Source organism: Mustela erminea, chromosome 19 (assembly GCF_009829155.1).
Source record: "Mustela erminea isolate mMusErm1 chromosome 19, mMusErm1.Pri, whole genome shotgun sequence".
NCBI lineage: Eukaryota > Metazoa > Chordata > Mammalia > Carnivora > Mustelidae > Mustela > Mustela erminea.
In genome coordinates, this window is record NC_045632.1 from 7,573,989 (window position 1) to 7,585,514 (window position 11,526).

The window sequence follows — 11,526 nt, forward strand, 5'->3', positions numbered from 1 at the left end:
AGAGAGCATATTAGATAGAAAATTCTTTCTCAAAATGCTATTTTCTTTTTAAAGATTTTATTTATTTATTTGACAGAGAGAAATCACAAGTAGACGGAGAGGCAGGCAGAGAGAGAGAGAAAGAGAGGGAAGCAGGCTCCCCGCTGAGCAAGAGCCTGATGTGGGACTCGATCCCGGGAACCTGAGATCATGACCTGAGCCGAAGGCAGCGGCTTAACCCACTGAGCCACCCAGGCGCCCTCAAAATGCTATTTTCTAATGGCCTCTTTAGAATAGTTAGGAAGGCAGGGCGTCTGGGTGGCTCAGTTGGATGGACGACTGCCTTGGGCTCTGGTTGTGATCCTGGAGCCGTGGGATTGAGTCCTGTATCAGGCTTCCTGCTCAGCGGGGAATCTGCTTTCCCCTCTGACCCTCCCCATTCTCATGCCTTGGGGCACCTGGGTGGCTCAGTGGGTGAGCCTCTGCCTTTGGCCCAGGTCATGATTTCAGGGTCCTGGGATCGAGCCCTGCATCGGGATTTCGGCTCAGCAGGGAGCCTGCTTCCACCCTGTCCCCCACCTACCTCCTGCCTCTCTGCCTACTTGTGATCTCTCTCTCAAACAAAAAAACAAAATCTTTAAAAAATATATAATATTTAGGAAGTTATTTCAATGTTAAGCTTAAGGAGCTTCTAAGTACCACTGAATCAAAAATAAGGAATAGAGGGGCACCTGGGTGGCTCAGTGGGTTAAAGCCTCTGCCTTCAGCTCAGGTTATGATCCCAGGGTTCTGGGATCAAGCCCCGCATTGGGCTCTCTGCTCAGCGGGGAGCCTGCTTCCTCCTCTCTCTCTGCCTGCCTCTCTGCCTACTTGTGATCTCTGTCAAATAAATAAATCTTAAAAAAAAATAAGGAATAGATATCTGATTCTAAGACGTGGGCGACAATATTCTATGCTATTTAGTTTCTAGAATTATCACAAATGTGGCAGGAAGGTTGCAGATAACCTCAGGAAAGGGCAGTGTTAAAGCGGAGATAAAACATCATGAATAATTCCTTCCTTACACCAAGAAACCCCTGATTATTTCCTTGAAATGATGTCATTACTGAGTTACACTATAGAATTTTAAGACATGTGAACATAATTATATGATACTTGTTTCCTTTTGTGGAAAAAAAAACTCATAAAGAAAATATCTGTGACATTGTGCAGAATAAAATGGAAACTTAAAGGTCCAGGACAAATTTAGAACCTTTATGTGTATAGGCCAGAATCTCCAGTAAACAAAGGTTTACTTTGGTTTCGTTTTCTGGGGGAATCTGGCAGAGGGACCCCGACCAAGATGAACAAAGTTAACATCAGCTGTAATGAGAAAAATTGCAATTATGGGCCTGAAGCACGTGGGACTCACCACTGCTGTGATGTTATTTACTAAAAAACAAACCACCTCCCCCAAAATCATAATAGGATTCCAATTGTGAAAATATAGCAGTTATGAAATTCAAGGCAGAGATTACCCTCATGTCCTGTAATCTTTAACGTTTTCAAACAGTAAGTTTTTCTTTGAAGCAATCTAGACCACAAGGCTTTTTTTTTTTTTTTTCCAGAATATTGACTTCTAAGTTTGTTCATGTTCATCTAGTTTCCAAAGACTCAGGCCACACCTAGACAGAACCTACATATTATATATATTTTCCCCCTTCACTGGGATCCTGAAACCCAACACATCCCCAAGTGAGGATCTTGGGTATCAACACATCCCCTTATGGATCTGTCACAGCGGGAATATTTTCTATAGAACAGCTCAGGATGCCTGAGGGGCTCAGTCATTAGGCGCCTGCCTTCGGCTGGGGTTGTGATCCTAGGGTCCCAAGATGGAGTCCCTCATCGGGTTCCCTGCTCAGCAGGAAGCCTGCTTCTCCCACACCCGCTCCCCCTCTCTCACTGTGTCTCTCTCTGTCACATAAATAAATAAAAACTTAAAAAAAAAAAAAAAGTACCAGGTCATGAATTCATGGTAGGAAAGAATGCTTCAGGCTGCTTAGAAAGCCCAGTTGGGGAAAACGGAGAGACGGCCCCAGCGATGTAAGAAATATCCTTAAGAGTTCACTTTGACTATCATTAAAAGGATAAATAGTAGTCCAAACAAATTTGCTAGGAAAGACAACCAAGGGTAGAGAAATAAATGCGCAAATTCTAAATACATGGCATTGTGGTGAGAAACGGGGACCTCACCCTAAGCTAAGTCAACACAAGCAAGACCTACCTGAGAAGCGGCTCTTTCCTCTCTCCCTCCTGCTCTTGATTGTTTTCTTGGATGGGATTATATAGAGAAATCACACCTGTTTGCCTTTAAAGGCCTCGGCACAGCCTCCTCACCTGCTATCACCAGCTCATAGAAGGATCTCTAAATGCACAAAAAGTCATCCTCTCCTTTGTCACAGGAAAGATTCAGGAAAAAAAGAGCTTTCACTTGGACATTTGCATGTGTGCTTCTCCTTCCTTGGTTTCAGATGTCCTCGCCTCCCACAGACAGCCGCAAATCCTGCCACAGCACAGGGAATGTGGGCTGTCTTGACCTGCCCCTTCCAACTGCAGACAGAACAGACTGTTACCTTGTTTCCACCAGAAAGCCAGACTCAGCTCTCACAGATACACCTTCAAATCCTTGTGCTTCCCACTGGTCTCCCTGAGAATCACCTGGAGCACGTAGTTAAAGCGGCTCTGATGCTCTCCCCCTGACCCACAGACAGACTCTGACAGAGCGCACAGGTGAGGTGGTTCTTAAAATGCACCGTGGGATCTTTATTGTAAACACAGGCTGATAAGCAATGATATGCTTTCAAGTTTCGATGTGCATAGAAATCACCTGGTGTTCCAAGTTCCATAGAAGAGATGGTGATTCTGCAGGTTTGGAATGGGGTCCGGGAATTGGCATCTTTCACAAGTTCCTTGTTAGTGCTGATACGGCCCCTGGGGACCCACGTTTAGTGGCTACACTGGAGAATGCAGGCACAGCACACCTGAGCCCCCCACACCCACCATCTTATGTCAACACAAAAAACTCCTGGTGAGTTCCCGGGAAAGAGTTTTACTTACTTTCACAGTTGGGAGTTTACTGTCGGTTCCCAGCAAAGACCGCCATCACCATCCTGAAGGACCACATGCTTATATTGCACTAAAGTTTACAGAAAGACCAGTGAATGCACTAATGTCTGAGCAAATCTCTATTTGGAAAACAACGTGTATACATTGATTACTGCAGTGTTGACTGAGCACTGACTTTGTGTTCACAAGGAAGTTATGGTGCGACACGTTGGCAACTGCCCACATATATGATTTCATCCCCATAATACCCTGCGAGCTGGTAAGCACTAGGTGTCCTATAATAGCCATGAAGATGTAGATACTGGGACTGACCTACCTGCCTCATCTTCTGTTTCCATTGATTAAAAAACCAAAATGTTCATAATCTACAGTAGTGAAATACGGACATACAGAAAAATATAGAAAGGAAGTGTAGATTAGTAGTTCTGAGAGTTTTTGGTGTTGTGTTTATATTTTTTGTAACAGGATGGAGAAATGTTTGAATTTTTTTTTTAAAGATTTTATTTATTTATTTGAGAGCTAGAGAGAGAGCACAAGCAAGGGGAGCGGCAGACAGAGGGAGGAGGAGACTCCCCACTGGTTTTCAGTGATGGGATGTCTCCAGTCCATGGTGTTTTCTGTCTTGGCACAATTCCATCCTTTTATGGCTTGAAACCCCTTACTTCTCTACCTCTGAGGTGTCCTGCCCAATGGGCTTCTTTTCACCAACTTGTTTCCTTATTTGCTTGTTCTACTAAAGGCTGGCTCTCTGAATATTTCTCTCCTGTATCACAGAATCTCCTGTCAGTTCTCACTTCTTTCTCCTCCAGCTGTTTACATGCCCTGAACAATTCTCACCAAGATATAATGACCTAAAGCTTTTGAGAAGGTTTGCTTTGGGGTGGATCATCGTTGATGCCCAAGATTCCTTTTGGAGTTGGCAGTCAAGTTCCAAATATCAAAGAGGAGGGACAGCCTGCAGTGCTCAGTGGACATTGCACACTTGCGCTACTCTGTGTAGACCAGGATTAAAGAAAGTGCACATGTAATCCAGATGGGGTCAAGGACCTCAACAGAGTGCAAAGTCCTGAAAAAAGCAAAGTTCTAAAGGGGAATTTTCTCCAGATTTTAAAATGCTCTTTGGAGAATGAATGAGAACATTACTAAATACCAAATAAAGGTGTTAGAGGGAATAGAATAAATCATCCCATAATCTGAAATCAGATACTATCAACACTGCCTTTATAATCATATGACAAACTTGATTTACTAAAGAATTTGTTTTTAAAAACTAGAGTCAATCTAGACACCTAAAAACTGGAGGTCTATCAAACAATCTATGCTACATGCATAGAACTGAAGGCCAGTTTTATATCAAATAATCGTTCTGGAGCATTCATTATAAATGAGAGAAAAATGCTTACAATTCAACCTAGAACTTTTGTTTTGTGATCAGATGGGCGGTTTCAAGTGTGGCTCCAACAGTTGTTACCAATGCAACATTTCTTTTTTGGGCAAATATTTCAAATACTTCTGAACGAAAAAGAGGTTATATTCTTTACTATTATATATGCATTATAACTCCTTCTCTACAGGAACATACACTCAGATTTTCTGGCTGTATAAGTCTTTTTTTTTTTTTAAAGATTTTATTTATCTGACACAGAGAGAGAGAGAGAGAGAGAGATCACAAGTAGGCAGAGAGGCAGGCAGAGAGAGAGAGAGGAGGAAGCAGGCTCCCTGCTGCAGAGAGCCCAATGTAGGGCTTGATTCCAGGACCCTGAGGAAGGCAGAAGCTTAACCCACTGAGCCACCCAGGTGCCCCTATAACTTTAAGTCTTTTAGGGGTGCCTGGTGGTTTAGTCAAGCATCTCAGTTAAACATCTGCCCTTGGCTTGGGTCATGATCCCAGGGTCCTGGGATCAAGCCCCACATTGGGCTCCCTGCTCTGCAGGAAGCCGGCTTCTCCCTCTCCCACTCGCCCTGCTTGTGTTCCCTCTCTGACGGTGTCTCTCTCTGTGAAATAATTAAAGTTTTTAAAAAATTTTAAAAAATAAAAATAGTTTTTGTAGTATCACAAAATTTAAAACACAGGAGAAAGTTAAATCATAAACTCCCTTGAAATCGTACATGTGTATGTGTGTTTACTAGTTCAATTTAAGTAGTCTTGAGATGTTATAATACTAGGTCTTTTTTTTTTCTCCTCTTTTTTTTGTTGTTAAATTATTTAATACTAGATCTTCTTATGTAGGCATTTGAGGTTCTTTTTAAACAGCTTTATTTGCATAGAATGGACATGCTGTATAATGTACCCATTTAAAATGTAAAACAGTAGGTTTTTAACTGATTCACATATCAGTACAAGCAAACCATGGTCAGTTTTACATTGAATTACATCTTAAAGAGACTTCATACTATTTTTTTTTTTTGAGACTTCATACTGTTTAACCATCCCCATCCCCATCCTCTTATCCCTGTGCCTAGGAAGCCACTCATCTGCTTATTTCACTTTTATCAGTCTCATTGAGATATAATTAACTTATAACATTATTTTAAGGTGCATTATGATTTGACATATATTTATATTGCAAAACATAGTTCTCACCTGAGTTACAAGTTTTCATGTGGTAAGAATTTTTTTTTTTTTTTAAGATTTAATTTATTTATTTGACAGAGAGAGATCACAAGCAGGCAGAGAGGCAGGCAGAGAGAGAGGAGGAAGCAGGCTCCCTGCTGAGCAGAGAGCCCGATGCGGGCCTCGATCCCAGGACCGAGATCATGACCTGAGCCAAAGGCAGCGGCTTAACCCACTGAGCCACCCAGGCGCCCTCAGGTGGTAAGAATTTTTAAGAGCTATTCTCTTAGCAACTTTAAAATGTATTATCAATTACATCCAGTATACATTGTACATATGCATCACGTTATCTACTCATCAGACAATGGACAAGGTATTCCCATTATGTTGGCCATTCTGAATAATGTTGCATGTTTATTTTACACATATTTATGAATTTTCTAGTTTTGTACTTGACTTCTAGTTTCATGCCATAGTGGTTGGAAAAGATTCTTGGTATGATTTCAATCATACATTTTTTTTTAAAGATTTTAATTATTTGACAGAGAGTGAGCTAGCAAGCACAAGTAGACAGACAGGCAGGCAGGTGGCCAGAGGTAAGGCGGTGGGGGAAGCAGGCTCCCTGCTGAGCAGAGAGCCCAGTGCAGGAGGGGGCCCTCGATCCCAGGACCCTGAGATCATGACCTGAGCCGAAGGCAGTCACTTAACCAACTGAGCCACCCAGGCACCCTACAATCATCAATTCATTAAGATGCTTTTTCTGGGTGGTTCAGTCATTAAGTGGTTGTCTTCAGCTCAGGTCATGATTTCAGGGTCCTCCGATGGAGTTCCGCATCAGGCTCCCTGCCCAGCGGGAAGCCTGCTTCTCCCTTTCCTGCTTCCCCTGCTTGTGCTCCTTCTCTCACTGTCTCGATGTTAAATAAAATGTTTTTTTTTAAAAACCCACAAACTTGTTTTGTGGCCCAACATATACTCTATACTGGAGAATGATCCATGTGTATGTGAGAATGTGTTTTCTGATACTATTGGATGCAGTGTTGGAAGTCTGTCTGCTTCGTATCACTGAAGTCTGATGTCCCCTTATTTTCTGTCTGGATACATCTACCCATAAAGGCACAGTACTGAAGTCCCCTTCTAATGTATTGCTGTCTCTTCCATTATTCTTGTCTGTTAATAGTTGTTTTATGTGTTAAGCGCTTTTATGTTGCATACACGAATCATTATAAAAGTTCTATCTGTTCATTGAATTGACCTTTTATTTTTTATTATTTTTTAAGGAACAACAGATTATATATATTTGAAAAAGTATAAAAGATTACTATAGATCAAACAAATTTTTTTAAAAGATTTATTTATTTGACAGGGAGATACAGAGAGAACACAAGGAAGCAGATGGACAGCCAGAGGGAGAGGGAAAAACAGACTCTCTGCTGAGCAGGGAGTCTGGCATGGGGCTTGATCCTAGGACCCTGGGATAATGACCTGAGCCTAAGGCAGCCGCTTACCAAACTAAGCCACTCAGGTACCCCACAAAATAAGTTTTCAAAAGTATGTGATTGCTATGTATCCAAATTTGAAAGAATAAACACAACAATCCAATGCATGAAATGATGATTATTAGTTCAAGGAAAAGAAAGCAATAAAAATGTCTTCTCAATACAGACACTACATGAATAGACAAACCTACAGCTTTAAAGTAACACAAACAAATTGTTAAGTACATGTGTTAGCTACCTTTCTCCAATATTAAAGTAAATGTTTGCTATTTAGTAAATGCATATATAACATATACAACTGTTAACCATATGTAAGCCATGCTAAAAACATTGAACCAACTAGAATGTAAGGGTTTTCTAATGGGAAGATGTACATTTCAAAAAAAAAAAACACCCAGCATGAACTAAATCCACTATCACAGCTAAAGCAAAGGTGACCTGTACAGAGCCTATCATTTGCAATTGTATATAAAGAAATAATACCCAGAATAATAATGCCCAATAATGCCCAGAAATAATACCAGAAATCTTACTGATGAGCATTATGATAACCTAAAAGTACAAGTCATTTATTTAGGGATTTTAAATAGCAGATAACAGGGATGGCTCAGTTGGTTAAGTGTCTACCATCAGCTCAGTCATGATTACAGGGTCCTAGGATCAAACCCTGTGTGGGGCTCCCTGAGCTCCTTCTGCCTGCTGCTGCTCCCCCTGCTCCTGCTCACTCTGTCAAAAAAAAAAAAAAAAACAAACTTCAAATAGCACGTATCAATGTAAATTAAATAACACATGAAAAAAATATGCAAAGTATACTAGCAGGAGGTTAGACAACTGAATACTGTGGAAAAGATTAGCCTTTACAAGTTACTTTTGATCAATTATTGGCTACTTATTACAGTTAAGTTGCTAAGATTTTCAGTGCAACCATATTTTTCCACACACATGAAAATCTGACAGCACTAGGTTTTCTCAAATTGTTATTCAGTGTTTTTCTTCCCCCAACACTCCAAACACAGAAAGCGGTTTTTGAAAATCAACTACTTGTTTAGGAAACTCCTAACATATCAATGTTCATAAACCTTCACAAGCTACAATTGAGGTACCTAGACAAATGCCAACATTTATGGAAAATGGTACTGGTTTTGAAACAGTAAAGTATGGGGCACTGGGTTAAACCTCTGCCATCAGCTCAGGTCAGGTGCCTCTCTACCTATTTGTGATCTCTCTCGCTGTCAAATAAGTAAAATCTCAAAAAAAAAAAAAAAAAAAAGAGGAAAGTATTACACAACTTACATAATCATACTATTCCTGTCCTTCCAAAACCAAAACAATGGGGGAAATCTTTTTTTCTGCCAAAAGCCACATAATTAAAAACACAAAGTGAGCCCATTATGTTAAATGAGCTTTCCATAAAACACGTTGTGTTTTACTACACTCTCTGACTTAAAGTTTAACTATTGTAAGCAGAGCTAACCTGCTTTGTTTCTACCTGCATGGAATATTCTTTTCCACAACTGCATTTTCAGACAGAGCGTTCTTAAAGCTGAAGTGATTCTCTTGAAGACTGTATGCAGTTGGGTTTTGCATTTCCTTCCATTCAAGCAATCTGTATCTTTGGATTCAAGAACTTAGGCCCTTTATATTTAAAGTATCAGTACAAGTATGGAGTTACTGTCGTCATTGTTTTCTGGCTGTTTAGAATTATTCATCACTTTCTTATTCATTAGCGATCATTGTGATTTGATGATACTGAATAAGGGAATTACTTGCGTTATTTTCTCTTTATGTCTTGTGTATCTACTACATTATTTTCACTTTGTGATTACCATGAGGCTTAGAGAAGATATCTGATAGAAGTCTATTTTAACTTCTTACCAGCTTAGTTTTGCATACTTAAGCACTTTCAGGACTCCAGTAATTCTCTAAAAATGTGGATGTACAAGTATATGTCATTTTATGGAAATTAGCTCTTCTCTGATATCAGAAAATTCTTCATTTCAACCCCATCAACTTATACTCTCTAACAATTACTATTGTGAAGATATTTCAGTAGTTTATTACTGGACTGCCATCTTGTTTTTATTAAAAAGACCAATTAGTATTTAATTGGTGATGGTCACATTTTTTTTAGTTTTAGTTTTAACAAATGGAGAATGAGGGGTGCCAGGGTGGCTCAGTGGGTTAAAGCCTCTGCCTTCAGCTCAGGTCATGATCCCAGGGTCCTGGAATCAAGCCCCGCATCGGGCTCTCTGCTCAGCCTGTTTCCTCCTCTCTCTCTCTCTCTCTGCCTGCCTCTCTGCCTACTTGTGATCTCTATCAAATAAATAAATAAAATCATTTAAAAAAAAACATTTTTAAAAAATGGAGAATGATGTTCTGAACACCTACTTCATGATGACCTGTATCACTGTTATAACCACAAGAGGAATATTCACTTAGATTTTCCTCATATATTGTACGTTACACAGTCCTTCATCTTCCATGGAAAATTAGATATGCATGAGTCCCACCTAAAGAAGAAGGGCATCTTACATCCCTGATGCAGTAATGATGATCCACATACTTTCACACACTCACTAGGAATAAATGAATTTTCTGAAGAGTTCTAAGAGTAGAAACACACGAATAATTGCAAGTCAAAAATTTCATATAGCGTCAATGGAAAAACAAACCCACTAAAATTATACCCATGCAAAAATCCCTTCTCTCTTTTGAAGCATAATAGCACATACATTATCTAACTAACTTTGCATTAAGATTTTTTTTATATAATCTACGAAAAGAGTGACTGGTGTACTGCTCTGTTCTGGGAAAGAAACTCTATGGCATTTATTAGCATCTGATGTTGAACTAAATGCATTTCTATGGACTTTTATCTATCAAGTTCCTTTTCTTCTCTGAACACTCTGATGTTTCCTAAACTGTAAGAGACAGTCTTTCCTCATTCATTATGTTTGTAGAGTTTGACCCAAGACTGCATTTTGGGATACCGAGTAAGGACTGAAATCTAGTTAAAGGCTTGGCCACTGTCTTTACATATTACAGTTTTGCTCCTGGATGGTAACAATGATGTTGAGCAAGTTATGACTTCCAGCCAGAGGCCTGCCATGTTCTTTCCATTTCTAGTATTTCTCCCCAGTATGAACTCTGGGATGCTGACTTAAGTGTCGAGCAATCCAAAAGCTTTACCACATTCTTTACACTTAAAAGGTTTCTCTCTACTATGCATTTTGTAATGCTGGGAGAGGCTTGAGCACTAGGAAAGGGTTTGCTATATTTTTCTATTTGTAAAATCACCTCCACTATACATTCTTGGATAAGAAACAGGGTTTAGCATTGCCTAAAGGTCTTGCCACGTTCTTTACGAGTGTATAATCACTCTCCAAAATGAACTCTCTGATGTGGAGTTAGAGTTGGACAGTCCTCCCAAATTCTCTCAGTCTTCAAATTTGTTAGGACTAGTTCCAGTAGGAATTCTGTGATGTTCTGTAAGGTGTGACTGCTGGATAAAGCCCTGGCCACATTCTTTACATTTCTAAGGTTTCTATCCAATATGACTTAAGTGATGTACATGAAGGGATGCATGCCACTAAAGGCCTTGCCACATACTTAACATCTGTAAGGTTTCTCACCAGAACGAATTCTCTGATGTCGAGTAAGGCCTGAGTGGGACACAAATACCTTGCCACATTCTTGACATTGGTAAGGTTTCTCTCCAGTATGAATTCTGTGATGTTGAGTAAGGTGTGATATCTGCTTAAAGGCCTTGCCACATTCTTGACATTGGTAAGGTCTCTCTCCAGTATGAACTCTGTGATGTCGAGTAAGGCTGGCTAACTGCTTAAAGGCCTTGCTACATTCTACACATTTGTGAGGTTTCTCTCCAGAATGAACTCTGCAATGTGCAGTAAGGCCTGACTTCTGGATAAAGGCCTTGCCACATTCTTGACATTGGTAAGGCTTCTCTCCAGTATGAATTCTGTGATGCTGAGTTAGGCTTGAGCTGTGGTTAAAGGCCTTCCCACATTCTTGACATTGGTAAGGTTTCTCTCCAGTATGAATTCTGTGATGGTGAGTAAGGTGTGATATCTGCCTAAAGGCCTTGCCACATTCCTGACATTGGTAAGGTTTCTCTCCAGTATGAATTCTGTGATGTTCAGTAAGGTTTGAGCTTTGCTTAAAGGCCTTCCCACATTCTTGACATTGGTAAGGTTTCTCTCCAGTATGAATTCTGTGATGGTGAGTAAGGGTCGATGGCAATTTAATGTCTGTGCTGTATTCTTTACTTTTGTAAGGTTTCTCTCCACTACAGATTGTCTTATGTATATGTGTTCCTGATGACTGATTAAACGTGTTCCCAGGCTTCTTATATCTGGATGGGTTTTTTCC

At 40.1% G+C, this 11,526-nt stretch overlaps 1 protein-coding gene across 1 annotated transcript; it reads right to left on the reverse strand.

Annotated features, from left to right (window-relative positions):
• Positions 1 to 10,698: 10,698 nt before the first annotated feature.
• LOC116579169 (zinc finger protein 678-like) lies at positions 10,699 to 11,349 on the reverse strand (the record flags this gene model as incomplete). The annotated part of the gene is made up of 2 exons (XM_032324166.1): positions 10,699 to 10,986; positions 11,071 to 11,349. Coding segments are annotated over 2 exons (519 nt in total), but the record flags the coding sequence as incomplete, so codon positions are not given.
• Between the last annotated feature and the right edge of the window lie 177 nt (positions 11,350 to 11,526).